This window comes from Chiloscyllium plagiosum, chromosome 1 (assembly GCF_004010195.1).
Source record: "Chiloscyllium plagiosum isolate BGI_BamShark_2017 chromosome 1, ASM401019v2, whole genome shotgun sequence".
NCBI lineage: Eukaryota > Metazoa > Chordata > Chondrichthyes > Orectolobiformes > Hemiscylliidae > Chiloscyllium > Chiloscyllium plagiosum.
In genome coordinates, this window is record NC_057710.1 from 88,647,132 (window position 1) to 88,664,932 (window position 17,801).

General features: G+C 40.0%; 2 protein-coding genes across 3 annotated transcripts in view; one reads left to right on the forward strand and one right to left on the reverse strand.

Annotated features, from left to right (window-relative positions):
• Positions 1-16,791, reverse strand: part of spata18 (spermatogenesis associated 18) — a 67,922-nt gene extending 51,131 nt beyond the window's left edge. The window contains exons 1-4 of the mRNA XM_043691102.1: positions 16,651-16,791; positions 10,579-10,684; positions 6,198-6,313; positions 1,936-2,054 (exon numbers count right to left, since the gene is read on the reverse strand). Coding sequence (XP_043547037.1) covers positions 1,936-2,054; positions 6,198-6,313; positions 10,579-10,684; positions 16,651-16,737 — 428 coding nt within the window. The 5' untranslated portion in view covers positions 16,738-16,791. The remainder of the gene's footprint in view (positions 1-1,935; positions 2,055-6,197; positions 6,314-10,578; positions 10,685-16,650) is intronic.
• sgcb (sarcoglycan, beta (dystrophin-associated glycoprotein)) overlaps positions 1-17,801 on the forward strand; it is a 62,012-nt gene that overhangs the window by 16,594 nt on the left and 27,617 nt on the right. Inside the window, exons 1-3 of one of the 2 annotated variants that reach the window (XM_043691113.1) lie at positions 4,918-4,923; positions 5,600-5,606; positions 9,333-9,339. The exons of the other annotated variant lie outside the window; for it this stretch is intronic. The gene's annotated coding sequence lies outside the window, so the exon portion shown is untranslated. Of the gene's footprint in view, positions 1-4,917; positions 4,924-5,599; positions 5,607-9,332; positions 9,340-17,801 lie in introns of those variants that run through there. 2 annotated transcript variants of the gene reach the window in all.

Here is a 17,801-nt window from a genome sequence, read left to right on the forward strand (position 1 = left end):
ATGGGGGAGTCCAGAACTAGAGGGATTAGGTTTAGGGTGAGAGGGGAAAGATATAAAAGAGATCTAAGGGGCAACTTTTTTCACACAGAGGGTAGTACGTGTATGGAATGAGCTGCCAGAGGAAGTGGTGGAGGCTGGTACAACTGCAACATTTAAGAGGCATTTGAATGGGTTTATGAATAGGAAGGGTTTGGAGGGATATGGGCCGGGTGCTGGCAGGTGGGACTAGATTAGGTTGGGATATCTGATCCGTGTGGACGGGTTGGACCGAAGGGTCTGTTTCCATGCTGTACACCTCTATGACTCTAGAGACACTTCCATACATCTATTGGAGTTCTGCTATTTGCATAAACTTCAAACCGATGTCTCCTTTGTCCATAAGGTGGTGGATTTTTAAGATTTCAGAAGTTGGGAAGTTCAAGTGTCCTGGTCAACTCCTAAACCAAACTGATTAAATGGTCATTTTCTGCATTGTAATTTGCACAAACTTCTTGCGTGAAAAATGGACACTTAGCTACATACTTCAAGTAATCCATTACATGTGAAAAGCTTTGGGATAATTGAGGAACATGTTATGGGATCATATTAATGCACACCCTTTGCTTTTAATTCTGAGAATGGAGGAATGGTGGTGACATGGGGTAACGTAGCTCATAGTCTTGTGTAGAGAAGTGGAGAAGATTTAGGATTTTGACAGTGAACTGGGAGACTCCACAGTCCAGCTTAATTAGCACAGTTTCAAGCTACACTGAAATGCATCTTGTTTTCAGTTATAAGAGACATGATCTAACATATTTTCTGATTTCTGTTATGTGTATATAAAAGAATAATTTGATGAATATTCATCTATTTAATTGAATAATCTATATCAATGAAAAGTTTTATATTGATTACATCTGTTGCAAAGGGGATGCATCTGCAATGAATTCAAAGCAAGCTTTTTAAAAATTTGATCAAAATATAAAAACAGCATTTTTCACCTTTCATTATCAGCAATAATAATGCATTCAAACATATGGTTTTGTTCAATTTCATTTATTTTGCCAATATAGTTATGTTTGTTATGTGTACACTGGGGCAGATTTTGGTTTGGCACAATTTTGCAAAATTGTAAATAGCAGCCTAAAGTAAAGTCGCAATCAGGTTTCATTATTATACAAAGACTTTATTACTATCTTTAAAAAAATCAGGAATTTTCAAAATAAATCTCTCTCACCAAGTTTCACCAGTCCTAGAGGCAGTCGGTATTTATTGGGGATGCAGTTCTACCACTCTCAGGATCGCGTTTGAATTTTCCATAATCAAATGTGAACCAAAATGGACATTCATTGGAGGGAATAGATTATTAGAGAGAGCAAAGCTGATGCTAATGGCAGAATTTAATATCCCCTGTAGGGGGTTTGGAGTGTGGGAACACATAATTGGATGAGACGGATGAGACGGTGCATTGTGGGGATTCTGCCTCCATCTGATTAAGTCCAGGGTTCGTGGACAGCCTCCCTGCTTGGAACCCAACTAAGACAATTAATGCCCACTTAAGGTCATGTCCTGACTGCTGATATTCACTAAAAAGCAAACCATCCCTCATTCACCTTTGGCCTACGGTATCTCATTGTTCCTGGGTTTCTGGTGTATGGAAGCCATTGCCAGCCCCAGGTCTCTGACAGGGCGCATGCTGGCCACAGGACACGAGCAGGTCATCCCCAAGAAGTAATCCAAGACCTGTTAGTTCTCCAGCCAATGGACAAGACTCTATTACAAGCCCTGATGGATGACTGACAAGCACTAGACTTCTAAACGTTCATCGTATCAACTACTGTGTTATTGACTTTAAACTACAAGAAGTCTTCTTAAAAAAAATATCTCATCAATATTAATCTTCAATTATCAACCCTATATTGGAGAGATTCCTGACTCTCAGCTTAGCTTTCTTACTCCTGTTTGACGGTTCCAAGTTGGCGACGTGTTGTATTTAATTCAGTCTCCAATTCTATCATTTCTTTCTCATGGACTGTTGCCTGTTCCCTCAGTTTCTGATCCTTTTCAGCAGATTCCTGGAAAGTGAACCACAAATATTAGTAGGTGTGTGCAGTTATGAAAAACATCTGGATTCAAAAATCTAAAGGAATTGTAAAACAAAATAAGAAACTGAAGTATAAAAAAGGTAGATTGGATGTTTATTCTGACAGATACAACTTTTAAATGACTATTAAAGTTCATTTGTTTCCATTAATTTTACTTCGAAACAATAGCCTTACACAGTAGATTGGTTCAAACTTTGATTAAGCTCAGTCCCAGCAAAGCAACTCCTCCATTTTAAAATCCTCATCTCACTTTTAAATCACTTCAATAACCTAGTCCCTCCCTTTCTCTAATTTTGACCAGCCGAAAAACTCTTCAGGGTCTCTGTCATCTCCAGTTCTGGCCTCATGTACATCTCTGATTTTAATTACCCTAGCAATGTCCTGAGCTATGGAATTCTCTCTCTAAATCTTTCCATCTGTCCAGGTTGTTTAAGATGCGCACTGATTAAGTTTTTGGTCATCTGACCTATATGATTCAGCATTAAAGTTTGCTTTTTAATGTTCCTGTGCAGCTCCTTGGGATTTTGTTTTACATTACTGTAGAAATACAAGTTGTTGATCAATCTCATACACACCATCATCAATAATACAAGATGACATTTCAGCAGGTGACTCACTCTTCATTTTCATTTGCAGAAATACATAGCTGACATAACTGTTCCAAGATTATTCACAATGAACTGCATTTGTGGCCCCTCATGCCAAGCTACGGCACTCCAAGCCCATCCACCCAGTGAACAACAAAGTTATTGTCTGATGTGTTTTTTTAAGAAAGCTTTAAAAGGTTGCCACAATGGCTTTACACTTGCTTGGATAAAAAACCTAATTTGCACTATAACCTAATAAAAAGTGTAACCTAATAAAAAGTGTAACCTAATAATCTTGATCCTTTAAACTGTCAATAACTGCAAGCACTCAAAATCTGAACTTTGTACAGAGAAACATCATGAAGTTGACAGCCGAGACAAAAGAATCTGAGTAGGGGCTCAGGTGTGTCAATAGTCAATAGATCTCTGAGTTGTTAGTTAGAATCATAGAATCCCTACAGTGTGGAAACAGGCCCTTCGGCCCAACAAGTCCACACCAATCCTCCGAAGAGTAACACACCCAGACCCATTCCCCTCCATTTAACCCCGACTAATGCACCTAACCTACATATCCCTGACTTGTTCAACCAGCCAATGCAGTTGAACTTTGACAGTGAAAAGCAACATGACAAAATCTAATCCCCCTCCTTGCTTGATATTCACTCCCATACTTGCTAGAGAATGTTACTGTGTAGCAGTGATAGATCAGAGGTTGAATTTTGAAGATGCTGGAAGCAGTTTGAGGCCAATTTCGGAGGATTCCTCACTCTAATTGCCCCTGATGAACTTCGCACAGAGTGAAATTCCATTTGAACTAGGTTAATCATATTGACATTAGCAGATTCATCATCACAACCTTCAGCACAACAAAGACACTTCAGGTGATGTGAATCCAGTAACAGACCAGTCTTCACTGAAATAAAGATAATCAGTGTTCCATCTCCCCCTATAAAGACAGTTGGATGTTGCCTTTTTTCTTAATATTTCTATTTTTGAGCTGTGCTGAGGTGCTTGGAATAAACCTATACATATCCAAGACAGTAACTACCTCAAAATGTTTTCCATGTGAAACAAAATGTTGAATTATGAGTTACTCTGTTACTTCTGCTCCGATGGAGGGCTCCTTCCTAGCTTTGCTAACTTTGCATTGGTGTGTACTTGCATGCGGGTTTGCTTCATCAATACTTGCACTGCATTCAAATTGGGGGTTGGATGGGGTGGGGGTGGGGGGATATCAGGGAAGGGAACAAGACCTGTATAACCATTTAATTTCTTTTTCATCTGCCTCTTAGTAATTAGGATGAAAAAAAATGGTAGTGGCATCTCCACATTCTGTAGTTTAAGATAAGGTCCTTTTGTTTTCCTCCCCAAAATTTTTACTATTGGAATTTGTTGAATGAATTGGTGTTAAATCTCATTACGTAGTTTTGGCTGTGAGGTTAGAAATCTAGTAGTTTGCATTATCACTGAAGCCCATGGAACGCCTTGCAATTGAAGTTGTTGAGTGCTCATGTCTTGGTGCAGGGGTGAAGGGGGTACAAGTATGTGTGTGAGGGCGTTTCTGTTTCCTTGTTAGCTATTTTCAATGCAGTCCCAAATACTGAGGTGAAACCTTTAAACAAACTGCCCTGGCAACCAGCAGCTGCTGTGACCACCTCTAAATTTTGTTTGGAGGCAATCCAAATACAGCTCACCACATCCAGCCCCTTACATCGCCACCCCATCCCTACCTTGCCTCCAACAACAGCCATGAAAATCTCATCCTTTTGGGCACTTACTCCCAAGGTAGTCAGACCATGCCAGGAATAATCCCATGACTCCTATTAACCTCCCCCCACACCCCTCTCCCCTCCCCCCTCACCCCTTGGAGATGAACATTGGCCCAAAATAGCAAACTGTAGAAAAACTAACTCAACAAGGCAAATAAAAAAGAGTTCTATAAGGCACGAGAGTGGAGCATAAAACGGATACAAGTAGACACATATTGTGGTGAAAGTTTGCGAATCAACTCATGAGAGGCTGAATAGACTGGGGCTGTTTTCCCTGCAGTGTCAGATGCTGAGGGATGACATTATAGAGGTTTATAAAATCATGAGGGCATGGATAGGGTGAATAGACAAGGTCTTTTCCCCATGGTGGGGGAGTCCAAAACGAGAGGGCATAGATTTAAGGTGAGAGGAGAAAGATGTAAAAGGGGCAACTTTTTCATGCAGAAGTTGGTGTATGTATGGGATGGGCTGCCAGAGGAAGTGGTGGAGGCTGGTACAATTACAACATTTAAAAGGGTTTATGAATAGGAAGGGTTTAGAGGGTTATGGACCAAATGCTGGCAAATGGGACTAGATTTATTAAGGATATCCGGTCGGCATGGACAAGTTGGACCAAGAGGTCTGTTTCCTTGCTGTATATCTCTATTACTCTATGATAACGGGTAATGTATTGGAAAATTTTGTATTTATTTTGAATTGATTAAATGTTCAGGGCAATAAATATTGTGATAAAAAATCTACAGAAGGGAATATCTTGGCATGAGTGCTGAAATGGTTCTATGCAGAATCTCTGTCACTTACCCTCCTTAAGTATGATGTGGAGGTGTCGGTGTTGGATTGGGGTGGACAAAGTTAAAAATCACATAACACCAGGTTATAGTCCAACAGGTTTATTTGGAAGTACAAGCTTTCGGAGCACTGCTCCTTCATCAGGTAGCTAGTGGGGCAGGATTATAGGACACACAATTTATGGTAAAAGATCAAAGTGTCATACAACTGATGCAATGTATTGAACAAACCGCTTCCACCTTTTTTAAATAAAACCTTAAATTATCTTGGGAATGTGACTTGAAAGAAGTTCTGGGATTTACATGTTAATGAATCAAAATCTGCAACCCATTTTAAGTGTCTACCTCACCTTTGAATTAGACATTGAAAGGCATGATGTTGTTGTATTTGTGCAGTATTTGGTTAGAAACCAAAGTGCTGTAGTAGGTAATCAGAGCAAATAATGAGTGTAAGCAACTTTTCAACAATGTGACTACTATTATATATAACCAAACATTCCTTTTGCTAAAAATGAATTATTAAGTGTTCATTCGAATTTGTAATTTTAAGATGTTCTCAAAATCCAAAATTATGTAAAACTGCTTTTATTTTTTCTCAGCCTCTCTATTTCTTTTTGTTTATTCAATCTCATGGTGAATTCATCTATCGAGTTTTCATTCCTTCTTAGTCCTTTCACTATTTCTGTCTCAAATCAGATTGGCTAGGAAATAGCCTCTCTATTGCTGTTCACCTAGGTACTGTTTCCCTGCCTGCGCCATTATCAATTCACACAGCAGTATGGTGGGCAAAAAGGTTTCAAGCTGAAGTGTTAGGGGTTGAATCGCATTAACAGCAAGAAACTTCAGATATCTGCTACAGCACATTTTTACCTGTCAGTCAAAGACAGAGAATTAAGTTCCAGGCCACATGATCAAAGATTTTCACTCACAAGAGCAAGCCTCAGTCAGATTGTGTATTTATTCATATACCTTCATGAGAGTAAGGCTAGTATCAGATGTCACCCCTGACATAAGGACTGTAAAGCTGGACCCAAGCCAGGGCAGGAAGCGGGATTTGATCGTATCAACACCAGAATAAACACCACCTTTAAAAAAAGAGGAAGTAAAGTAAAATAAAGAACATCAAACTAAGTGTTTAAATACTCATTTGTCAATCTTTGGTGTGTTTAATGACATTGCAGTCTTTGCAGTCTGATTTGAAACATCTTATTTTGTCTGAAACCAAAACAGAATGTGGTAGAGAAACTCAGCAGGTCTGGCAGCATCTGTAAACTAAGGCTCGAGAGCCCTGTTACTTTGGAATTTTTTTGTTGCAGATTTCCAGCACCCTCAGTTCTCCTTTCGTCTATTATTAAAACAAGAAAAAAAAATAAACATTACATACACAGTTTCTTGATTTTTGATTGGCAGATCCTATTCTGGAAGCAGAAAAGCCATGGTTGAATAATTGGAAAATGTTTTCTTCACTTGTCCATGAATGACCATGGACAGACAAAAAAGGGGAGAAAGAGTGAAAACTACCAAGATTCAGTTTGATCATTAGAAAGCACCATTTAATGTCCTGGAACTCCTTGCCTTAGTGCATTGACACTCCAACAGTTCAAGGAGCAGGCTCACTATGACCCTCCAGGACATTCGGAGATGGCCAATAAATGCGGGTGTAATCACTGATACCCACATCTCATGTGACAGAAACAAATAATGCAAACACCATGGTTCCTGATGAAACATGTATAGATGTACATTATTTTAGTTGCTCAATCAATCACCTCATGGTCAAAATCTAATAACACCAAAAAGAGATTTATATCCACTGGGCCAGTTTGAAATTTCACACATCACTGATAACATATCCCACTCTCAATTAGACTGTACCCCACATACTTATCCCCATGGAGGTTAATGTTACAGATGGAATTCCACTGGGCTTAAAATCATCATTAAGTAATTTCCCTGAGAATTCCGGTGAGAGACAGCTCTAAAATCCTCCTGCACTATGGCCATTTATCAAGTGCTAAGCTTCCAATATAACAGGTATGAAGTGCCTCCTCTTGGTGAAAAGCAGAAGTGCGTTTCCCATGCTGTTACTACATTGACAACACACAGAATGGACCTGCATTTTAACATGACTTGATCTTTAATACTTTTGAAAATGCAACTATGGGGACCATAAGCTTTTCGTAGCATAGTGGTAGTGTCCCTACCTTTGGGCCAGGAGGCCCAGGTTCAAATCCCACCTGCTTCAGAGGTGTATAATAACATATCTGAACAGGTTCATCAGAAAATATCTATGTGGCATGGTACCCATTTGAGTTTCCTCCAACTTTGATTTCCCTGACCATGCCTTCAAATTGGACCTGACAACTATATGCTGCCTCAGTAGAACAGTTGCACAACAGGAGATTATTTGATCTATTCCACACATTAGATTAGATTCTCCACAGTGTGGAAATAGGCCCTTCGGCCCAACCAGTCCACACCGACCCTCCGAAGAGTAACCCACCCAGACGTGTTTCCCTCTGACTAATGCACCTAACACTATGGGCAATTTAGCATGGCCAATTCTCCTGACCTGCACTTCTTTGGACTGTGGGAGGAAACCGGAGCATCCGGAGGAAACCCACGCAGACACGGGGAGAATGTGCAAACTCCACACAGACAGTCGCCCGAGGCTGGAATCAAACCTGGGACCATGGAGCTGTGAGGCAGCAATTCTAACCACTGAGCCACCGTGCCATCCCATGCCAGTTCTCTAGGAAAACAATTCAGCTAGTCCCACTCCCCTGTCATTTCCCCTATATCTCTACAAATAGAGTCATAGAGTCATAGAGATGTACAGCATAGAAACAGACCCTTCGGTCCAACCCGTCCATGCCGACCAGGTATCCCAACCCAATCTAGTCCCACCTGCTAGCACCCAGCCCATATCCCTCCAAACCCTTCCTATTCATATACCCATCCAAATGCCTCTTAAATGTTGTAATTGTACCAACCTACACCACTTCCTCTGGCAACTCATTCCATACCCGTACCACCCTCTGTGTGAAAGAATTGCCCCTCAGGTCTCTTTTATATCTTTCCCCTCTCACCCTAAACCTTTGCCCTCTAGTTCTGGACTCCCCGACCCAGGGAAAAGACTGCCTATTTACCCTATCAGGTATTCAGCTACTTTCTTTGTGAAAGCATTGCATCTAACTCCACCCCCCTTTCAGTGCATTCCTGATCCAGAAACCTCATCAAAATGTATTCCTCATGCCGCCTTTGGTTTTGTTAATAACCTTAGAATCAGTGTACACTGGCTTTTAAGCCCTCTATCTTTTCTACTCTTTCTAAAGTCCTCATTATTTTGAATGTCTCAATTAAATCTCCTCTCAACCTTCTATTCTTCAAAAAAAGTGTAAACATCTGGTTTCTCCAAACTATCCTCACCACAGATACCCATCATAACTGAAGTTATTCTCAGGTTATTTTTCTGCACCCACATTAATGACTTCACATCCCTCTTAAAGTGTGGCGTCTAGAACTAGACAAAATTTCAGTTGAGGCTGAAGAAACGTTTTCCAGAGGTTCATCATAACCTCCTTGCTATTTGTACTTCACCTTTATTTATAAACCCTAGGACCACATTTGTTTAATGATCACTTTCTCAATCTGCCCTGCCAGATACAATGTGTGCCCAGAGACGTCCAGTCTTTTGTTCCTTTACCCTTTTTAAAAATAGTAACTTTTAAATGCATAAACTCTCTCTTTGTTCTTTCCACCAAAATGGATCACTTCACTTTATCATGCACCAAATTTTATCAGCCATATCTCTACCTATTTTATCAGCTACATCCAGTCAAAAATATTCACTGACATTCTCAGAGTTTGCAATACTTCCAAATTTATTGTCATCCACAAACTTTGAAATTGTCTAGTACACCAATATCTGAATCATTAAAATGCTAATATTATCTCATAATGATTGTAGTATAGATTTGCCTGGCAGGTAACAGATCAGTCATGATTGCATTGAATAGCAGACATGGTTTGAGGGGCTGCATGGCCTATTTCTACTCCTGAATTCCTATGTTGTGCTGGAATGAGGGGTTGCAGTAAATACAGGAAAATCAGGTGGGAATTACACACCTATAAAAGAACCTACCCTATCAAATTAATGGATAAAACATTGATCTCTTGGCTTGCTATACCTCCCTCTGCCATCCATTAAAGCATTCATTGACAAATACATAGTGAATATGAATAAATTATATTCACAACCTTTTCATCTTTGATGTAACTTACAGCAAATACAGATCTGCAGTCCAATGAGCCAAAAACTGAGGAGATTTGAATCTATATGGTTGATCTAACCTTTTTTGGGGAATGGGAGGTCAGTCATGGAGGTTGGATAGCTATATGTGTGAGGCAGTCAATTATGCTTCTAAATAAACCAATTAAGGGCATTGTGCAAACACCAACTGGAGCTTTTCCTCATTAGTCCCCTCTTTCCCACCAAACCTAAAGTCCTGGCTGATGAATGGTAACAGTTTGTTAGGGGATTTGAGGAATAACGCTTCATTTATAATTATTATCCCTTCCCTATGGCAGGGAGTGCAAGTTGACTACAATAGAGCCTCTCCAAAACAACCTTGGCAACTGTGGCCTCAAATCACTTTAAAGTTTGTAAAGCTTTCTCAGAGGGCACCTCCACCTTGCACCTTCATCTATTTACATTGTTAGCTCCCACTGATGGGATAGGAGCTTCCTATTGGCTGTCCAATGTCAGGACCCTAATTCTGTTCTTAATTGATCAGGGCTCCCGGAGGCAGCCTATTAATTTACCGCATAATTCAGCCAGTGTTGTGTTCTGATGGCAGGTTAGGAAGAATAAACAAACGTTTAGCCCTCAACTCCATAAGCTTTAATGACCCTGAAACATTTGCGAAAAAATGATAGGACATTTCCTTTCCCAACTTTAATAATGTAGCCTTCTCCACCTTTCTGCCAGGCACTTAAAGCAAAACATCTGGACTAAAAGTAGAGAACGATGCAAACAAAAAGACAATGCATATTCAAACGTCTTCTTTCACAAAAGCCTGGTAATCCTGGAATCTACTGAAAGTATTCCTCAGCTAGCTTTAATGAAGTCTTTTTTTTCAATACATAGAAAAAGCTGGTGTGTGAATTCAGTTCTCACCCACTGACCCACAAAAGTAAATCCTTCTTATTGATGGCCAAAATAGAGTGGAAATTGGTGCCTGCGATCCAAGTAACAAAGGTAACAAGATCTGAATTGAATTTTGTTCCAAAAACATAGAGAACTGAAAGAGAAATGCAGAGATAAGTCTTGATGTTTTAAAAGCTATACCTTCACTTGCTGTGAGACTAAGAATGGTGAATAATTCTCCTTGAACTTTCGAGGTCAGTTCAATAAGTTCACAGCAGCGATTCAAGTTCTGATCACATGAGTTAATCTGTGAATCAAAAAAAGGAAACAGAAATTGAAGAATCGATCATGTTATCCAGCAGTAGAAAAGGTTTGCTACAAACTCTCTACTTTTCAGATGTAATCTTTCAACGTATTGGAATTTATGTCAATTCCAGAGACCTAACTAATCCTGATTTCTATGCTCAGCAAACAAAACTGAATTCAGATATAATGACCTTTATGTAGAAAATGTCACAAGGTACTCCAAAGAAACATAATTGACAAATATAGTTATACAAGCTAGAAGAGGTCTACAGAGTCACTACATATTGGTTCAAGACATGGTCTAAAACAAGGGAGAGAGAAAGGTTAAGTGAATGACTTTTGGCACTTAGGCTGGTGGTAGCTGAATATACAGTATCCAGTGATGAGGCAAACACAATGAGCAACACGCAAGAAACAAAAATTAGAGAATGCACATTCAGTGGATGATGGGATTACAGAAGGTTACAGAGATAGCAAGTGGTTCAAGTATGAAGAGATGCGAACATAAACATGGGAACTTGATAACTGTGGCTTTGGAGAACCAGAATCCTACATAAGTCAATGAGGACATGGGTAATGGGAGCAGCATGATGAGTGAAAGGAAAGGGGAGCGGGACTTTGTATGAGCTAAAGTTTCAGGAGTCTTAAGTATGGAAATATGTATTCAAAAAAGGTACAATGGATGTGCAAGTTAGTCTGACCTCGGTGATGCAAACATTACTGGAATCAGTGTTGAGGGATAGGATTAGGTGTTACTTGAAAAGGCACTGGTTTTGTTAAGGAAAGGTCGCGTCTTATTAGCTTAATTGAATTTTTGCAGGAAATAACAAGGAAGACTGAAAATGACAATGCAGTGGATGTTGTCTACATGGATTTTAGGAAGGCATTTGACAAGGTCCCATATTGCAGGTCATTCAGAAAAAATAAAGCCCATGGGATGGAGGGGAATGTGGCAAGTTGAATCCAAAGTTTGCTGAGTGACAGGAACAAAGGACAATGGTCAACAGATCTTTCTGTGAATGGAAAGTAATTCCCAGTATTGTTTCATAGAATTCATTGTTGAGTCCCTTGCTGGTTTTTTTAGTCATTTATGGGACATGGACATCATTTATTTCCCATTCCTAATTGCCCAATTAAGAGTCAACCACATGGCTGTGGGTCTGGATTCACACGTAGACCAGACCAAGTAAAGATGGCAGCTTCCTTCCCTAAAGGACATTAGTGAACCATTTATAGTGTATGTTAAATGATTTAAAGTGAAATGTAGGAAGTAATGATTGAGGAATTTGTAAATTATACAAACATTGGCAAGTAGTTTCTAAGGAAGAGGATGATCATTGACTAAAAAGTAACAATGGTTTGGCTAAGTGTAGAGAAAAATGCCAATTGAAATTCAATTCAGAGAAGTGTGAGGTTATGTGGTTACAACTCCAGCCCCACTAATAAATTCAGCTAGTGGGTGGCACGGTGGCACAGTGGTTAGGACTGCTGCCTCACAGTGCCAGAGACCCAGGTTCAATTCCTGCCTCAGGCGACAGATTGTGTGGAGTTTGCACATTCTCCCCGTGTCTGTGTGGGTTTCCTCTGGGTGCTACAGTTCCTCCCACAATCCAAAAATGTGCAGGTTACGTGAATTGGCCATGCTAAATTGCCCGTAGTGTGAGGTGTAGGGGAATGGGTCTGGGTGGTGGGTCAGCGTAGACTTGTTGGGCCGAAAGGCCTGTTTCCACACTCTAAGTAATCTAAACTAAGGTTGGTGATACAGCTATTAAAATGTGACAATAAACTATGTGTAGATTAATTGTTTTATTAGCTAAGAGCTTTTTTTAAAAGTGTTTTTTGATGGCCGTTTCTTTATTTTATCTGTTTCTTGTGCATTTCAAATCTTCTCATTGTTACTTTAGGGGTCATGAGTTCTATACATGGTAGATATTGGGTGAGTGAACTTTAGCAATGAAGGATGGCATCTATGGTATCTAACACAAATATACAGAACTTGATCAATGTACCAGGGAACAATAGTGGCCTTCTAACCTGCTTGCCTCAGCATCTTTTCAGACCCCAGAGTTCGATTCCAGCCTCAGGCGACTGACTGTGTGGAGTTTGCACATTCTCCCTGTGTCTGCGTGGGTTTCCTATGGGTGCTCTGGTTTCCTCCACAGTCCAAAGATGTGCAGGTCAGGTGAATTGGCTGTACTAAACTGTGCATGAAGTTCAGGGATGTGGAGGCTAGGTGCATTAGTCAGGGATAAATGTAGAGTAATAGGGATAGGGGAATGGGTCAGTTGAGCCAAGTGGCTTGTTTCCACACCCTAGGGATTCTATGATGATTCTATACCTGCTCCAGATAATAATGAATGATGGAATATCCACAATTCTCTCGAGGTGCACACCTCCAAAGATTCACAACCCTTTCAATGAATTAATTTAACATACCTCATTCCTAAATTATCAACTAGTCATCCTGAGAGTGTGCTCCCATGTTCCTGATTCCCAGCCAGCAGAAACAATCTTTCACTGTCTATCCTGTCAAGCCCCTTCAGAATCTTGAATGTTTCCATAAGATTGCCTATCATTCTGAACCTCAGGGAATACCTGCCCAATTTACTCAGCCTTTCATTATAAAGACAATATTCACATTCACCCACTAGTGAATCATTGCTGTGCTGTCTCCAATGTAAGTATGTCTCCTTTAAATATTCAGGCCAGAACTACACTTGGGGGAGAAATCTGATGCTCAGAGGTGGTGAGAGATTGGGAAGTGAGAGAGGTGGTGATAATTTTTGACAGGGGCGTGTAAAACAGTGTAATCTTGTCAAAAGACGTGCAAGAGACAGGAGAGAACAGATCAATAGGGCATAGAAATACAGAGTGATAGCAATATTCAGCATAGAACAAATTCAAGTTTAACACCAAGAATTAACAATATGCACTTGGGCTGCGGATCAGAAATTTACAAATGCAAGAGCTGAATGTCAAAAGAATTCAGCTTTTGAATTCATCCATGTGCAAAACTGAACATCTGGGCAAAAGGGAAAGCCCAGCAATTTCCTCAAACTTTAATAGCATCCACATACTGGCCTTCCCCAAAGATCAACATCTTTGGGGATACTGATTAGAAGCCTCAGTGAACCAGCACTGGTATCAGCACTGACTACAGGCAGAGAGCCAAGCTGCACACACAACATCAATGGTTTCATTTCCTGACCTCTTGAAACTTAACCACCATTTATCAAGGTTATCATGAAATACTGAACACTCATTTGAATTGATGGACCACGCACAACATTCAAGAAATCTGATACAATCCACAAGAGAGCAGTTGCACAATTGGCACTTTTACCTCTAGGCTTGATATCCATTCTCTCCACATTCAATGGTTGTTACCATCACTGAATCGCTCACTATCAACATCCTGAGGGTTACCATTAAGCACAACTGGACTCATCTCAATTGGATTCATCACATTAAGACAGTGACTACCAGAGCAGGTCAGAGGCTAGGAATACTGCAGCAGATAACTCACCTCCTGACTTCCCAAAACTTGTCCACCATCTACAAGGACAAGCCAGGCATGTGATGAATACTCCCCACTTGGAGGGATGGGTGCAGCTCCAATAACAATCAAGAGGCTTGACACCATCCAGGACAAAGCAGCCCGTTTGATTGGCACCGCATCCACAAGCATTCACTCGCTCCACCACAACCTCAGCAGCAGCAGCAGTGTGTACTATCTACAAGATGCACTGCAGAAATTCACCAAAGATCCTTAGACAGCACCTTCCAAACTCACCGCCACTTAATCTAGAAGGACAAGGGCAGCAGATGTACCGACATCTACAAGTTCCCTTCCAAGCCACTCACCATCCTAACTGTTGCTGGGTAAAATCCTGGAATTCCCTCCCTAAGAACATTTTAGGTCAATCCACAGCATATCCACTGCAGTGGTTCAAGAAGGCAGCTCACCACCACCTTCTCAAGGGCAACTAGGGACAAGCAATAAAATACTGGCCAGCCAGCAACCCCCATGTGTCATGAGTGGGAATCACAAGAACCCCTATGGAATTTCAGGTTATGCTTTGCCAAAATATGACTGCATCATAATCTTTCACAAGTAGAACTGAAAGTTGTTCTACTCTCCAATAGTGTATGAGGGAGTGTCATAGCCAGTATTGCCAATATACTTATCAGTATGGAGGTCATTTTAGGTGTCAAAACATATGTATATTTTGACGGTCTTCCCATTATTTATGGGCTTTCTTGTCATTCATTGCCTATTTAAAGGCCTAAGTTGGTAATCCAACAATGGACCTTCCCACTTATGTCTTAATTCTGGTGGATGTGGAAAAACGGCAGCATTTGAGAACAGAAAGCACAATCAATGCTTCTAAAGCTGCAAATTTTAAAAGCACTGTAATTCTTTCTCCAAGTTCTGTAGAAAGATGGTCAAAAATAAATCTGAATACATGTCAATCTAGAACAGGATGGCGAGTCTGGCTATATCTTATAAGTCTGTAAAGAAAACATTAAGTGCTGAAATATTCGGCAAAGTAGGCAGCACTTGTGCAGTTAAACAAGGTTAACATTTTATCAGAATATTTGATTTTTGATGTTTATAAGCTAACTTTTTGAACTTAACATGGCCCAAAGGGCATTGGGAGTAAATTGTTCTGATAAAAATCCTTTGCCCGAAATGTTAATCCTATTTGGCAACTGTTATGGATCCATTTCAGAATAATGGCATGCTGGAGGTGAATTTGAAAGCATGAAAAGTAATAAAATTATCTTCTTTAAAACAATACTGAAAATACAAGCGCTATAAAGCATAAAATTGACAATAACTGCTTTTTAGCTACCATCTTTCTTTACTGTTCAAGGGGTGTATGGAAAGAATGAATGACTGATAGTGTGGAATAATTAGATTAGTATCCTTTTGCAACATTTGTAACATTAAATAGTTTTAAATATTTTAGCTATTGCAATTACTGTTGAGCGGCAGCATGAGCTTTTTTTTAATAACTGACTTCAAATTGTTTTCTGACAGGCTCTTTTCCCACTATTGTTGTCGGTGTATGACCACTTCCTGAAATCAGTTCTCATATTCTTTTCTGATAACAATTGACCATTCAAATTTCAAAATGTTTACTGTCTTAGCTCATCCACTTAAATTGACATACACACATTGACAGCTATTGATTTATGCAATTACTAGGTTTTCCTGAAACTCGTTCCTGTGTATAAATCAAAGACAATAAAACGAAATTAACTCAAGTTGCTACTCTAGTTTTACTTGAGACGCTGCCTGAAAATATTCGCTACTCTTGAAACTTTAGAAATTAGTTAAGAATGAAGTATTGTGTGTAAACAAGTGTGCAATAACGTTAACTAGTTCTGCTCTAACATAGAGCTCAGTGTGCTAAAATAATTTTGACTGAAGGAGTAAAAAATGTATTGTTTGACGTAGCTGCAAGTACAATATGTGTTGCATTTTTACCAGGGCTGCTTTCCACATTGCCATAGCAACGAGCGTCCTTAGTTACCAAACTCCCGGGAAATTTCCACGCTTACTTGCAAAATTTCAACAAGAACAGCTTGAAGAATAAACATTAGAATGTTGTGTCTAAACCAAAACCTTTATATTTGCGCTTGTATTTACCACATTAAATTGCAAATAACAAATAATTTATCGAAACCAAAATTGACCGCTTATCAATCATGGGAGACTACTGTAAATCGCATGTTAACACGATTCTCATTGTTGCTGAGATCAGACATGTGTTTTCAAATAGTTTATTTATGCAAACGTTGTAATTATTTTGTAACTCATGTAACTTGATTTTTGGATCGCAAAGAAGAAATGGTTTTTCAAACAAGATGCTGCCAGATTCAGCAATGTGTGTTTTTTATGCTTCCAGTGCCTTCCTGGTATAGTCGCCAGAACTTTTCAAATGAGAAAAAAAAACTCACGTGATATTCTCTGTACCAGGATTCAAGTTTATTCTGCAGCAGTTTATAGGTCGTTGTATTGACCAACCTTCGTAAGGTGTCAGCCATAGCTGCGTTGCGAACGCTCGTAGTTCCTTGGATTCGCCCACACTGACACCCTGTCAAACCACAGTCACCTAAAACAGAGCGTTCTCTGCAGTATTTATACAATGGCTAGAGGGATTGCTATGTGCTTTTGGTGTTAGGGACGCTACGCTTGCGCTGTGCTCCCACCGCTGATTTTTAGTTGTAGCAACGCTATTTCCTTCGCTGTGGCAATCTTGTGGAGGTGCCATCAGTTTGCATTGTACTGCAGCATCCATAAATGTATGATACAGACCCAAAATATTGTACTACTTTCCAACAAGTTTATACCGTAACATTAACATTGATAACTACACTTGCAGCCTATTTTTTCCAAACTTAATCTTAAAAGTGCAAGTGTTTGCACTGTCTTTTCTATGTGCTTTTGCTATTTCCTAAAAAAAACTTAACTTGACGTTATAGAAAAGTAGAATAAAATAAATTTTATTTGTGTAATATGAGATTTGAACACACAGAAGGCCTAAGACCATGAAGCAGGAGTTTTTAATTCCACTGGCACCAGGTCATTACAAACAGGAAGGGAAATTAATAATAAATTAGGAATGTATTTACACAGGTATATGGAACTACTGTGTGGGTTACATTGGCTAAGGAGTTGCCTTCTCTGTCTGCTTCCACTTCCTATCAGCCTTCTCCGTACAAAAGACTTCTGCAGGGAGCCCGGATGGCTTAGCGGGGAACTTGAAGGTGGTGGTGTTCCCATATATCTGGTGCTCTTGTCCTAGATGAAAGATGCTGTCTGAGGATCTTTGGTGAATTTCTGCAGTGCATCCTACAGATAGGACACACTGATACTACTAAGCTTTGGTGGTGGAAGGAGTGCATGCTTGTGGATCTTGTGCCAATTTTTTGAGTGCGAGCAGCAGCTGAGTTTAAACGAATCCAGAAGGCTACAGCTAAGGAGAGACAGTTTGTTTTAAAATTACTTACCGGTAGCGGGCAGCGGTGTTTTCTTTCTCTTCACAGAAAGAGCGGGAGCAGCAGGGGGAAGTGACGATGACCAGAGGGGCAGCCAGAAGCTGGTGTAG